Source organism: Channa argus, chromosome 3 (assembly GCF_033026475.1).
Source record: "Channa argus isolate prfri chromosome 3, Channa argus male v1.0, whole genome shotgun sequence".
NCBI classification, from domain to species: Eukaryota; Metazoa; Chordata; class Actinopteri; order Anabantiformes; family Channidae; genus Channa; species Channa argus.
The window spans coordinates 4,325,895-4,341,093 of record NC_090199.1 but is presented as its reverse complement, the minus strand read 5'-3'; the positions used below and the strand labels follow the sequence as shown (position 1 = coordinate 4,341,093).

General features: G+C 39.2%; 1 protein-coding gene and 2 long non-coding RNA genes across 3 annotated transcripts in view; all 3 read right to left on the bottom strand.

Moving 5' to 3' along the window:
- LOC137124608 (sialoadhesin-like) overlaps nucleotides 1-15,199 on the bottom strand; it is a 35,337-nt gene that overhangs the window by 12,195 nt on the left and 7,943 nt on the right. Inside the window, exons 2-6 of the mRNA XM_067499709.1 lie at nucleotides 12,945-13,303; nucleotides 12,608-12,832; nucleotides 8,836-9,192; nucleotides 8,493-8,720; nucleotides 7,901-8,125 (exon numbers count right to left, since the gene is read on the bottom strand). Of these exons, the coding sequence (XP_067355810.1) occupies nucleotides 7,901-8,125; nucleotides 8,493-8,720; nucleotides 8,836-9,192; nucleotides 12,608-12,832; nucleotides 12,945-13,303 (1,394 nt within the window). The remainder of the gene's footprint in view (nucleotides 1-7,900; nucleotides 8,126-8,492; nucleotides 8,721-8,835; nucleotides 9,193-12,607; nucleotides 12,833-12,944; nucleotides 13,304-15,199) is intronic.
- Nucleotides 57-4,722, bottom strand: LOC137124671 (uncharacterized). The gene is made up of 3 exons (XR_010914009.1): nucleotides 3,723-4,722; nucleotides 3,573-3,645; nucleotides 57-708 (listed from the first exon to the last, which is right to left on the bottom strand). It is a non-coding gene; the product is annotated as an uncharacterized lncRNA (long non-coding RNA).
- LOC137124666 (uncharacterized) lies at nucleotides 4,840-6,952 on the bottom strand. The gene is made up of 4 exons (XR_010914003.1): nucleotides 6,879-6,952; nucleotides 6,704-6,785; nucleotides 6,488-6,568; nucleotides 4,840-5,321 (listed from the first exon to the last, which is right to left on the bottom strand). It is a non-coding gene; the product is annotated as an uncharacterized lncRNA (long non-coding RNA).

The window sequence follows — 15,199 nt, the reverse complement described above, 5'->3', positions numbered from 1 at the left end:
ATCGATTTATTTATTGTACATTTTGAACACTTTTTGCTTTACATTGCATTGAATAAACAGCTTTATGTTCTGATTTAAAGAATAAAACAAATTCAGAAACTGGATTCTACTAAACCTGTATCATCTCTGCAGCTTCATTCAGTTAAGTTTGAAAAAAAAAAAATCTGACTTCTCTACTTCTTCTCTTCGCCCACCCCCCAAAATAATACAATTTAAAAATATTAACAAAATGGAATTAATAACTTTAAAAGTACAAGATGTTTTGAGGAAAACAGAAAAAAAAAAGATTTTCATTGTTTTACCTCGTCCACAGACTCACAACAAGCAGAATAATCAGCATCAGGACCACAAGAGTCAACCTGATTATGTTCAATGTCACTGATTTATCTGAACCTGGAAATAGACACATGCTAAATTTTAACAGTGTGATTAGTTTGAACACAAAAACTGACAGGTTCATTCAAGTTTGACCTTTCAAATTACTGTATGTTGATGAGTTCTGTTGCAGTAAACCACAGTTTACCTCCAAAAACAATCAGATGTAAGGTGGAGTTATGACATCCTCTTGTGTTCTGGGCTTCACAGGAATAATTCCCACTGTGTTCAGGTCTGATGTCAGTAATGGTGAAGATCTGTCCTGAAGCTTTTGGTCAGTCTTCATTCTCCTTGTACCAGGGGGATCCTCCTGGGGAGCTCGGGGGGGGAGCTCTGGAGAAACAGGTTGACCATGATTACAAATGCCATACTGTGAGCAACAAGATGACATAATCTGAACTGAAGGTTCCTCCAAGTGATGTCATCTGTAGCCATGTTTCGGCTAGAAGTAGAGAGATATTTTGATATAGGAAAGTCTATGAGAAGTTTAATGGCATTTATGTACATATACTGAAAATAGAACTCTTCAGCATCTTCCTGTGCACTTAAAGCTATTTTTAAAAAAAAACAACTTCCTTTTGTTCTTCCCCTGCTCTTTCTCGTAGTTGCATCTCGTGAAATGTAAACACTTTTCTGATAGGACTTTGCTCTGATGTTTTCTCCTTGACTCAGATTTCTGCTGCCTTGTACCTCACTTGTAAGTCACTTTTGATAAATGTAATATACTACCCAATCTAGAACCATAATAAGCAAGTTCTAGATCAGTAAACAGGTCCTTTAAAGGCCACAGCCTCCCTGAACACTGTTGCTGACCATGTCTAACCCTTTATGACCAGATTGTAGCCATCTTGTCATGGCAGGATAATATGTCACAAAGCTAAAATCATGTCAAACTAGTTTCCTGAACATGACTAGAGTTGACCTCCACAGCCACCAGATCTCAGTCCATAAAGCTGTCACTTTTAGGTTAAGGGAGGACCCAAGTGAAGAGACTGTAAGAGGGATCGCAAATAAGGGGCTTTTATTGACAGATGTAAATGGTGAACAGGACCAGCACACGAAAGGAGTTAACTTGAAAACAAGAGGGGAACAGAATTACCAGAATAAACACAGCTAAGGCTCAGGGGACAAGTTAGAGTAGGAAATGAAAGAACTAACAGAGGCTACTGAATAAATAAGGCACAGATAAACGTTAAACCACTGAAGCCGGTAAACACAAGGGTAAGGCTAAGGGGACTAAGAAATATCAATGGACGAACTACTGAACAAAGGATAACACGTAATAATGATCAAAGTAAAACGGAGCACAACTTAAACACACTGGAAGGGAACAATACCAAAGTAACAGAGTTGGGGGAGCACATAAACACAAGGAGTAATGGGAGGCAGTCACAAACAAACTCAACATAAAGCACTGGCAAACTGAAGAGCACACGAGCAAACCTAAACATGAAAAAAAATCAGGATAAAACAAGCGGAGAAAACTAGGGACTAGACCAAAATACTGAATTAAACAAAAGGCAAACCTCAGAACAAAACCACACAGGAAACACGGAGTCCAGGATACCACAGTCCAAGATGCTAGAGTCCAGATCTCCCAAGAGTTCAAGAAACATAAGTTTCAGGCTTTACCAAAAGTCCAGAGTCTACTGTGGGGTTGCTGAGGATAATAATGACAACGAGGAAGCCAGTAACCACGATGGCAGAGACCACATTAACAACGACGAGGATCTGGCAAGGGAGTGAAGGGAAGACTGAACTTAAATAGAGGGTGGAACAGGTGCAAACAATGAGGGACAACGAGGGCAAAGCTGGGGAAAAGAACCAAGGACAGGAAGTAAGGAGAAGGGGCCACAAAATAAAAGTCCAAGGGCAGGAAGTGCAACAAGACCCTGACAAAAGCCCCTTAAGAACATGGTGGAACAGGAGATTCACATCATGGCTGTGCAGATAACAAACAGGTAGTAACTGCATGAGTTCATCCTATCCTACTATCTACGGTAATTGCACAAAATCAGATCATGGGAGCCTAGAACTGGGAGACTGTTCTTGGCTTTATGCACCTTGTGTCATTGGAGTTCGGATATTGTGTCACTAAAGGGATTTTGGAGTTCTTTTCATGTCAGGGATTGGAGATTCATCACGGCTACATTCCACACACTCAGTGTGTCCGAGTACTCCCACTCACTCTAGTAAGTCTTGTTCATTTTAGACTCCATACCCCACAAGTCATTGCAAAGCTACTCATCTGTGTGTCCTCTCATAGTCAGAGGGCTTACTACATCTCCTTCCCACTTTGCAAACTATAATACTTTTAGAATAAACTTATTTAACTGAGTTGTTGTGTCTAGTTCTGTCTCGTTTGGTCCAGTCTCAAAACCAGCCCCTTACAGTACTATTCTAACTCAGCTTAATTATTTGCCCTTGGTGTCTTTGATCCATACTTACATTAGCAACACAGGTGGCAACGTTTTAAGAAGATAAAACTGATCACTGAAAAAATAAAGTAATGTGTGAAATCTGTTAAGGGACATTTTCTTTTGGTTTTTGACAGTTGTTCCAGTATCTTTTGCACCTTTGATGTGTTAATTGCCTTGAAAAAATTTAAAATAATGTGTGAAACACATATAAAAATGATCACACATTTGCAAGAGATGAATTTCTGCTGTGCTCAGAAAGTGACTTTACTTTATTACGTCGGTTTCAGCACCTGAGAAAAAATGTTGTTAAATATAATTCATGAACCAAGACAACCTGACGTCCCTGTATCACATCTGAACCTTCTGGATTTAAATAGATTTTTATTATTGTCAGGTTTTTCACGTTCATTGTGGACATATGTCTCACCTCCTGTTTTTGCTCATTTTGTTTTATCTTTAATTTCTGAATCCTTCCTTGTTTCCTGATATATGTCTTTTTTCCTTCTGGCCTAGTCAACTGTAAAGTTTTGTCCTTTTTATTTTTATTTAAGAGACTTTACAGCATCTGTCTGCATTTGGGTTCCTGTTTCCCTGTTCATCTCATAAGACACTTACTGTTGCTATTGGTAAAAAGACATTAAGGTTACAATGTAAAGTTCACTCTTGTTCACTTATTTCCAAATACAGCTCAGTGAAATGACTTTGATCATATGTTTCAATATGGTTCATTTCCTTACATCCCTCAGTTTTACTTGAGTTAATGTAGAAGTACAGTACCTGACACAGACAGAAGGACGACAACAAATCCACTCGCTGCGGCATGAAAATGCATAACTGTCCTCTGATCTGTCTGTGATAATTCAGATAAAAGGAAACATATTAGCAGATAAACATGTACAGAAAGTGAATCAAACACTAAATACTTACTGTATATTGGACACAGATGTCTCTAAAGATGCTTTTCCTCTGTCACCAATAGGCAGAAGACAGAAACCAGGATCTTAAAATAGAGCAGACTTCCTTCTTCTTGACATCATTAATATGCACGATGAGCAAAATGACAGCAAACACTAAACGTTGGCATTAGTTACATAAAAAAGTGTGAGAGAGGAGCTGAATGTTCCGCTTTTTATGTTCTGCAGACTAATAGAAACAGCAGCAAAACAGTCAGATATTTCAAACACTTTATTTCATTTATTTCTTCTCCTGATGTCGATGCCAAATTTCAGATGGACCCTGGATATGTATCTGTATCAGGTGCCTCACTCTGTCTGTCTTTTGGTTTCTTGTTGTTCTGTCTTATTGCATCTCTCCAGATTTAACAGGTTGATGCATCAGTTGACACTTAAACTACAAGCTAACTGAAAACTTGCTTCACACCAATAATATTAACTGTACTGATGTGTGATTCACTGGCAGAGTGTTTATTTTCACTTCTTTAAATGGAAAAACATGAAAAGTAGATTTAACTTCATGGTTTTACTCACAGTGAATCAAATTGCTGTTGTGACTCCTCATCACTGTAAACTGTAACACAGAGATGAGCAGACACTGAAATCACTTCTCTCTTTGAGGCAGAATAAGCTTTATAAGAATTTAACAAATGTTTTGGATGGGAAAATATTTTTCAAATACTGGAAATACCAGCAGCTTTATTTTTGGATAATAAATATTTCTCTTGCTTTTTTTTTTCCATGTTTAGTTATTGAAACTATTTACTTTTAAAGTTCAATGCCTCGAAAATTTAGTTTTTTAGGACACAATAGAACTTGATCAGGAGTTGTGAATAATTTATGATCAAATGGAAACAACAACAACAACAACAACAAAAACACGACTTATGAACTACTTGTTTTAGTTGAAGAAAATCTCACTGTTGCACAAAGTATAAGTACTAAGCTTTTATTTTGTAAAAGCTTAACATCAGTGAAACTTTATGATGTTTGACTGTGCGTCTTCTCACAACATAATCAATTACACTGAGACATGATTTAATCTAACAGTGAAACAAATTGAAAACAACTGTACATATTTAAATGCTACTAGTTTTTATTACTCATGAATAAAATCACATGCTGGAAAATAAAGAGAAAACTATCAGTTTAAAGCTGAAATCCAAACATTTCTGTACACACTGTCGCCCCCTGCAGCAGTGAGAAGGAACTGAAATAATGATCAAAAAGAGCCTTTAGATAAAGATAAAGCGGTTTCTGCAGGTGTTGCAGTGTCTTAACTAAAAAACAGCATTGGTCTAATTTTGATGAAATTATATATTGAAATTATACATTGTAAATATTGATACTTTAGTTTTAAGTGTATATTCTGAAATTACACAGGTGTGATGTCATTTATAAAAATAAAAAACAAGTGAGGGACTGGACTTGTAGGATCTCTATGAATTAGAATTTGGCCTGTTTCTTCTGTGCAGGAAGTTCTGACCTGAAGTCTTCCTGCTGCCCTGTGTTTTCAGTCTGTGCTGCAGCGATTGACTTCAGAGATGTTCGCATAAATATTGTAGGAGTCGGACTGTTGAGGAGGGATGAAAAGATGAGACATACAATATGGAAACCGAGAACCTAATCAGGATAATTTATCTACGATTCATTGGTTCAAATTAAAGAAACTGAAAACATTGTTAATCCTACACATCTGCAGTAGATCAAACTCTGCATAAACACACAGTATAAGTCTATAATCTTCTTTAACGAGAAGGTCGAACGTAAGCTGCAGCCGAGTGACATCATAGATTTGTGGAAGGGAATGAGAAACATCACTATTCAAAAAAGTATTGCCAGGTCTTGGATGATAATGTGGACAGAAACAACATTCTCAGAGAAGTAGCTCTGGAAGCAGGGAACCCTGCTGGGTCTGAGACACCTCAAAGACTGTATCCCAGTTAGTGGAGCCTCTCCAGTGGATTTTCAACACGAGTCTTTGAACACATACAGTTCCGGTGTAATGGAAAACATCTTGTCTTGTACCGGTGCCCAATAAGGTGCAAGTCTGAGTTAAATGATTACTCACTGGTGATCTAAACATCACATATGACACTGGAGTTCCTCACTGTGGTGCATACACAGATTCGAGTAGAGGATGGGGTTGCTGCACTGGGGCTACACTTATCTGAAGTAGCCAGGATATTATGTCAGGTTCCTTTTTTTTTTTCAAGGCTTTTCAAGTGCCTTTCACCCCAATTAGCCTCATCAGGAGAATGGACAGCGCAAACTCAGCATGTCACACTCGGGAGCTGTTTCTCTGCTATGGTCAGGAGCAGCACAGGTGCTCCACAGTGGACTGTTTTAGCACCTTTCCTGTTCACACTTTGCATAGTGGACTTTAAACACAGCTTAGAGTCCTGTGACATACAAAAGTAATATGATAATACAGCTATTGTTGCATGAATCTGGAGTGTTTAGGAACAAGAGTACTAGGACCTTCTGAAGGCCTTCAGGGACTGGTGCAATAAGTGCTGTCTGCACATGAACACAGCAAGAAGATAGGACATGGTAGAGGATTTCAGAAGGATGAGGTCATATACTCAGCTGTTCAACTATTCAGCTTATTGCTGCCTCTGGATGAACAGCATTTAAAGAAAAATCTAATGGATGATGTACGTGTCATAACTACAAATTAGGGTGAAGCCTGTTTTTTTTTCCAGGCAGGAAGCTCTAACTTCTCTAACTGGACTTTACCTGCTCCTCCGTGTCGTCTGTCTGTGCTGCAGTGACCGACCTGAATGCTGAGATGTTCTCATAATCAGGACCAGAGTCTGACTGATGGGGAGAGATGACAAGACATGACTAAACTGTCCTGCACATGGATTTAATGACATCACTCACATAATTTTGGACAAACTTAGGAATCATAATATATGTTATTGGAAACATTTTGTCAACAGATCCTCTCACCTCTTTCATCTCTGTGCTTCCATTTGATTCAATGTTGCTGCTAAGTTTTTTCTTCTTCCTTAATTGAATCCAACAATACCAGCTACAACCACAATACAATGTTAAACCCAATGAAATTCATCACTTTGTGAATAAAGAAAATCTGAAGAAAACTGATGGAATTGTAACCTTTTACCTTGTAATCAGGCTCAGGACAAAGAGAGGAATCAGCAGCAAGACCAGCAGGGTCAGCCTGATATTTGCTAGAAGTATAAACCAGAAGAAAATGTGTTTTAACAGGAGCTGATAAAGCAGTTTGCCCAGTGTTCCTGTGAGTCCTCACTGTGCACAAATTCTAGGATGATGGTGCAGTTAATGTGTGTGTGTTTCTTACCCAGCTTCCTAATATAAATAAAATCCTAATCGCACAGATTTTCCAGGCCTATCAAGTTTGAAGGTCTGTTTGAGGGTTAAGATTAATAAAGGGTTAGATATGGGTTTAGGTTAGGGGCGGCTATAGCTCAAGGGGCGGCTATAGCTCAGTGCCGGTCCAAGCCCGGTAGAAATTGGGGAGGGTTGCGTCAGGAAGGGCATCCGGCGTAAAAACTGTGCCAAATCAACATGCGGACAATGATCCGCTGTGGCGACCCCGAACTCACGGGATAAGCCGAAAGGAGAGTAGTAGTAGTAGATATGGGTTTAGGTTAAGAGTAGGGGGTTGGGTTTATGCATTTAACTGTGATACTTAGAGTGAAGGGGTAGTGAATGCATTAAGGCAGTAAATATGAACCTGTGTGTGCGAAGACCACAGACTATTGTTTACCTGGCACAGCTGTCAGATGAAAGATGCTTAACTGTACATGTTTTTACACAACTATCTTATTTTGCTTTCCAATTAGAGATTGGAAATTGCTCTATAGTTAAACACCCATTTGCAGAGAGAGGTTGACAACAGTTAAAACCTTGTCATACAGTGAATTAAAATTTTTTTTAAAGACTTTTGATGTTGTTTTGACTGTGTCACGATTCTTCGATGGAATGTTTTTTTTTTTATTAATGATCATGATCTTTACTGGATAAACAACATATACAGCTGAAGTAAAGTATCTACAAAACTGTCAAACTAGCAAAATTTGGCATCTCTCTGATTGTTAGTACAAGACAATAATTCAAACAGCTCACCTGACTCAACGTTCAGATACAAAGTGGAGTGATGACGTCCTCTTGTGTTCTGAGCTTCACAGGAATAATTCCCACTGTGTTCAGGTCTGAAGTCAGTGATGGTGAAGATCTGTCCTGAAGCTTTTGGTGAGTCTTCATTCTCCTTGTACCAGGTATAATTAGCTGCTGGGTTAGCATCACTGCTACAGGTCAGATTCACTGAACTACCCTCCACCATCTCAGCAGAGGGACTCACTGACACAGAGGGAACCTGTGGAGGATCTGGAGAAGGAAATATGAAAACATTTAACTTGAACTTTAAAAATAAATGTGTGATTTTACAGTTAAACATATATTAATGAGATCCAACAGTAAACTATGTGGGTTTCAGTGATATGTTTTAAATCAAATAGATACATTGTAGCACATAAATCACAGTCTTTGTAAAGAGTCACAATCTGCTGTCATCAGCAGATCTGAAGACTGGAGATAAAAAAAAACCTGCAGTCATAGTCAATGAATGCTGAACGTTATGGGGAAGAAATTTCATCTTTGACTAGTTCTGCACAGTGAATCATCTAAAAACCCTTTTCTGGTCTTGGCTCCACCAGGTGACAGGATATAAAGTTAGGACAGTGGGTAAACTCACACACTGGAGGAGAGGGGAACTTCTCATGACCTTTCACAGCACAGGAATAACTATCTGTAGAACTGAAGTTGTCTTCATGAGACAGAGATGTTGTTTCTCTCCAAATCTTCTGTCCATTCTTGTACCAGATGAAGGTGGGATTATCAGGTAAACAACTGCTTTGACACTTCACTTCTGCCCAGGTTGAGTCCTGACGGCGTTCTGATCTGATCACCTGCATCTGGAGATCTGAATATGTGGGGAAAGAAATGTATTATAAGATAATGTTTGTACACACATGCAAACAAAATCTATTTTCAAGAAATTAACCATTTAAACAAGAGGTTTTCAATGACAGTGTTACCTGTGACAGACAAAGTGACTCCAGGTAAACCAGTATAACTTCCTTCCGGTTGGTTTGTTGTGAACCTAAACTTGTAAACAGCTGAGTCTCCCAGTCTCAGGTCTGTGATAGTCAGAGTGCATGTGTTGTTTTCACAGTGATAACGCACACGACCTGTGTAATCTGAGTCTGTTAACAGATCCACAGGTGCATAATATTCCCCTTTAGTAAACCACAATCTCTCATTAACAGCAGTATTGATGTTATTCATTCTGGATGGGTATGTGTAGGTGCAGTTTATGTCCACTGTTGATCCTTTTATGCCACAGATCTGAGTAGAAGTGTAAGACACTCTCCAGTCATTCTGACTCTTTATCACTGTAACAGAGAAAAACAGAAACCACACTTAACATTGATCTTAGTAAACTTCTTCTTGAACATCTTTCCTTTCATTCTTGCTGATACTCTTTTATCACACAACACACCTGACACTTTTCTCCACCTGTTCCAACCTGCCTGCACTCACCTCTTCACCTCTTTTCCACATTCTCCATTGCTCTGAACCGTTGACCCCAAGTACTTAAAGTCCTGCACTTTCTTCACCTCTACTTTCTGTAACCTCACTGTTCCACCTGGGTCCCTCTCATTCACACACATGTATTCTGTCTTGCTGCGGCTAAGCTTCATTCCTGTGTTTTCCAGAGCAGACCTCCACCTCTCTAGATTTTCCTCCACCTGCTCCCTGCTCTCACTACAAATCACAATGTCATCTGCAAACATCATAGTCCAAGGAGATTCGTGTCTAACCTCATCTGTCAGTCTGTCCATCACCAGAGCAAACAAGAAGGGGCTCAAAGCCGATCCTTGATGCAGACCCACCTCCACCTTGAACTCCTCTGTCACACCTACAGCACCTCACCACGGTCTTACAGCTCTCATACATGTCCTGCACCACTCTAACATACTTCTCTGCCGCTCCAGACGTCCTCATACAAAACCACAGCTCCTCTCTCTGCACCCTGTCATACACTTTCTCTAAATCTATGAAGACACAATGCAACTCCCTCTGACCTTCTCTGTACTTCTCCATCAACGTCCTCAAAGCAAATACTGCATCTGTTGGACTCTTTCTAGGCATGAAACCATATTGCTGCTCACAAATGTTCACCTCTGCCTTTAGCCGAGCTTCCACTACTCTTTCCCACAACTTCATTGTTTGGCTCATCAGCTTTATTCCTCTGTAGTTGCCACAGCTCTGCACATCTCCCTTGTTCTTAAAAATTGGCACCAGTACAATTCTCCTCCAGTCCTCTGCATCCTCTCACTCTCCAAGATCTTGTTAAACAAACTAGTCAGAAACTCTACTGCCACCTCTCCTAGACACTTCCATACCTCCACAGGTTTGTCATCAGGACCAACTGCCTTTCCACTCTTCATCCTCTTCAACGTCCTCCTCACTTCACTCTTACTAATCTTTGCTACTTCCTGCTCCACACCAGTCACCTCTTCTACTCTTCGTTCCCTTTCATCTTCAAAGTTCTCCTTCCATCTTCCCATCACACTCTTGGCACCTGTCAATACATTTCCATCCTTATCTTTAATCACACTAACCTGCTGCACATCCTTCCCATCTCTCTCTCTTTGTCTGGCCAACCTGTACAAATCCACCTCTCCCTCTTTAGTGACCAACCTAACATACAAGTCCTCATATGCTCTTTGTTGCCACCTCTACCTTCACCTTACGCTGTATCTCCCTGTACTCCTGTCTACTCTCTTCAGTCCTTCAGTGTCACACTTCTTCTTAGCTAACCTCTTTCCCTGTATACACTCCTGAACTTCCTTGTTCCACCACCAAGTCTCCTTGTCCACTTTCCTCTTTCCAGACGACACACCGAGTACCCTCCTACCTGTCTCCCTGATCAAATTAGCTGTAGTGGTCCAGTCATCTGCTCTGCCTTAGTCCTCTTCATCTTCCTCACCACCAGCATCATTTTACACACCACCATCCTGTGTTTTCTGGCTACACTCTCCACTACCAATGCTTTACAGTCACTGATCTCTTTCAGATTACAACGTCTACACAAGATGTAGTCTACCTGAGTGCTTCTACCTCCGCTCTTGTACATTACCCTATGTTCCTGTCTCTTATGGAAGAAAGTGTTCACTAAAGCCATTTCCATCCTCTTTGCAAAGTCTACCACCATCTGCCCTTCTGTGTCCCTGTCCTGAAGACCAAACCTGCCCATAACAGTCTCATCACCTCTGTTCCCTTCACCTACATGTCCATTGAAATCTGCACCAATCACCACTCTCTTATCTGTGGGGATGCTCTGCATCACTTCATCTAACTCACTCCAGAATTTCTCCTTCTCTTCTAACTCACATCCTACCTGTGGGGCATAACCACTAACAACATTGAACATCATCAACCTGTCTGATACTCTTTTCACCTCTAGAACATTCCTCACCAACTCCTCTTTCAGGATAACTCATACTCCATTTCTCTTCCTCTCTGACCCATGGTAGAACAACTTGAACCCTGCTCCTAAGCTTCTAGCCTTGCTACCTTTCCACCTGGTCTCCTGGACACACAGTATGTCCACCTTCCTTCTCTGCATCATGTCAACCAGGCTTCCCTGTCTCAGTCCCAACATTCAAAGTCTTTACTGTCAGTCCTACATTCTTGGCTTTCTTCATTTTTTTTTTCCTACAAATGCACCTTCCTCCTTTTCTTCTTTGACCAACAGTAGCCCAATTTCCACCGGTACCCTGAAGGTCAACAGCCCTGGTGGCAGTAGTTGTTAACCCGAACGATCTGGGTCATGATTCACATGTTTAATTTGGCATGTGCTTTATGTTGGATGCCCTTCCTGACACCACCCTCTGCATTTATCCAGACTTGGGACTGGTACAAGAAGACACTGGCTTAAGTCCCCTTGTGGTTGCATTAAACAAATTCTATCAACTGAAATACAGCTAAAAACAAAGTAATATCAGGTAAATCACATTTTACTTTAAAATAAATAGATAAAGTAAATAATAGTTTGTCCATTTAGACCTTTTAGTCCCCCTCCTTTTTCACAGGAGGTGAATGATGTCATCTGTAGGAGTTTGTAGCTTGAAGTATAGAGATATTAGAGAAAACAAAAGGAAGTTTAATGGCATCATTTACATGTGCTACCCAAACTAGAACCAAGAGAAGCAAGTTCAACACGAGTGCATGTAAAAGATGGAAGGTGATAGTTATGTACCTGCAGAAAATGCATTTCACTGGTAGAAAAGCAAGTTTTGCTCCTATCATAGTCATCAAACTAAACTAGTTTTTAGGATGTGTGTTTGTTTTTCTTGCATGTATTTGTTGCGGTTGTCATCTGTCCTGACTTTTCAGTCAGTGAGACAGAGAGTACAGCAGATACATAGTGTGAATTGTCATCTGTGTGCTTTGATTGTGCATTGACCCTCTAGTGATGCCAGTGATCAGCTTGGGACTCCAGCAGGGGGAGACAGTGCTGTGCTCCCTTATTTGAAATGGCAAAAAGTGTAAATCAAAGACTTTTTTTTAAATCCACATAATATTTAATGCACATTTAGTTAGTAAATGTTGTTTTCCTCGAAATCAATTAAAGTTTGTTTTTTTTTCAAAGAGGATTTTACACTTTTACACTTTTGTAATTTGCACCACCAGCCAGTAGAAACTGAACATTTGTACTAGCTGATGATGCATATGTATCATGTTAGCTTTAGGGGTTAAGTTTGCATCCAGAATGTAAAAAAAGACAGTAAGTAAACTCACACACTGTAGGAGAAGGGAAGTTCTCATGACCTTTCACAGCACAGGAATAGTCTCCAGTATTAACTTTGTCTGCATGAGACAGAGATGTTGTTTCTCTCCAAATCTTCTGTCCATTCTTGTACCAGATGAAGGTGGGATTATCAGGTAAACAACTGCTTTGACACTTCACTTCTGCCCAGGTTGAGTCCTGACGGGGTTCTGATCTGATCACCTGCATCTGGAGATCTGAATATGTGTAGAAAGAAAAGTATTAAGATATTGTTTGTACACACATGCAAACAAATCTATTTTCAAGAAATTAACCATTTAAACAAGAGGTTTTCAGTGACAGTGTTACCTGTGACAGACAAAGTGACTCCAGGTAAACCAGTATAACGTCCTCCTGGTTGGTTTGTTGTGAACCTGAACTTGTAAACAGCTGAGTCTCTCAGTCTCAGGTCTGTGATGGTCAGAGTGCATTTGTTGTTTTCACAGTGATAATGCACACGATCTGTATAATCTGAGTCTGTTAACAGATCCACAGGTGCATAATTTTCCCCCTTAGTAAACCACAATTTCTCATTAACAGTGGTATTTATGTTATTCATTCTGGATGGGTATGTGTAGGTGCTGGAAATTTCAACTTTGGATCCTTTTATGCCACAGATCTTAGTTGAGGTGTAAGAAAAAGAAAAATGATCACGAGGGTTTGCATATCTTGATTAGTTTCCTCTCTGTGGTCAGGTTGCTGCTGAGTTTAGTGTGAAACCATGAACATGTGGGAAGAGATGTGGTTTACAGAAGCTCTACTATATTTAACAGATAAGAAAACGTCCCCTTATCGAAAATATCAACTGTGGAAACATCACAATGAGCTCATACAGTATGAAAAACAACACCAACACTTTTATAACAGTCTTTCTTGTTTCCCTAAACACTACTGTCCACTGTAACATCACATTCTTAAGATAATTAACCCACAGACTAAAGCAGGAGATGGTCAAAATGACAAATTGTATTTGCAACATATTTTAACACTAATTACAGATTCAAAATGTGCAATAAATCAATATTTCCCTCAAACAGCACAACTCATGGTTAAATAAATATATTCTTTGAATCATTCATTACACACGATGTGTGTAATATAAAAATCTTCTTTCACCGGCCACTTTGTACCAACTGAGCTGTGTTTAAAGGCCACAGCCGCCCTGAGTTTTGAAGGCAAAAATAGGTCTAAGTTGGTACTAGAAAGGTGTTCCTAATAAACTGGTCGTTGAGCATAAATCAAAATATAAAACTGATCACTGAAGAATTAAATAAATAAATAAAATGTAATGTGTGAAGGGGCCTTTTCTTTTGGTTTGTCAGTTATTCCAGTATCTTTTGCATCTTTGATGTGTTAACTGTGTTCATAGTTAATGAACCAAGACAACCTGACGTCCCTGTATTAAATCTGAACCTTCTGGATTGAAATAGATTTTTCTTATTGTCAGGTTTTTCACGTTCATTGTGGACATATGTTTCACCTCCTTTTTGCTAATTTTGTTTTATCTTTAATTTCTGAATCCTTCCTTGTTTCCTGATATGTGTCTTTTTTCCTTCTGTACTAATCAGCTGTAAAGTTTTGGCCTTTTTATTATTATTTAAGAGACTTTACAGCATCTGTCTGCATTTGGGTTCCTGTTTCCCTGTTCATCTCATAAGACACTTACTGTTGCTATTGGTAAAAAGACATTAAGGTTACAATGTAAAGTTCACTCTTGTTCACTTATTTCCAAATACAGATCAGTGAAATGACTTTGATCATAAGTTTCAATATGGTTAATTTCCTTACATCCCTCAGTTTTACTGGAGTAAATGTAGAACTACAGTACCTGACACAGACAGAATGACGATAACAAATCCACTCGCTGCAGCATGAAAATGCATAACTGTCCTCTGATCTGTCTGTGATAATTCAGATAAAAGGAAACATATTAGCAGATAAACATGTACAGAAAGTGCATCAAACACTAAATACTTATACTTACTGTATATTGGACACAGATGTCTCTAAAGATGCTTTTCCTCTGTCACCAATAAGCAGAAGACAGAAATCAGGATGTTAAAATAGAGCAGACTTCCTTCTTCTTGACATCATTAATATGCACGATGTGCAAAATGACAGCAAACACTAAACTTTGGCATTAGTTGCATAAAAAAAGTGTGAGAGAGGAGCTGAATGTTCTGTTAGTTTAAGCTCTAGAGTTTCATCAAGTTCTGCTTTTTTGCAGACTAATACAAACAGCCGCAACAAACTTGCTTTACTGATGTTTGATGCACTTGCAGAGTGTTTATTTTCACTTCTTTAAATTGAAAAACATGAAAAGTAGCAATTTAGCATTAAATTTCACTCAGATGACTGAGTGAATCAAGTTGTTGTATTTGATGTCAACTGACCCTTTAGAGCACAGAATGATGAGGCCAAAACCTGCAACACTGAATTTTCACCACTAGAAGACAAGGAAATGATATTTTACCATCCTCCAACAGAACATGATCATTTAGTGTTTTTTTTCTTTATTTTTACTTATTGAGACTATTTATATTTTAAGGTCAATGCCTCGGACA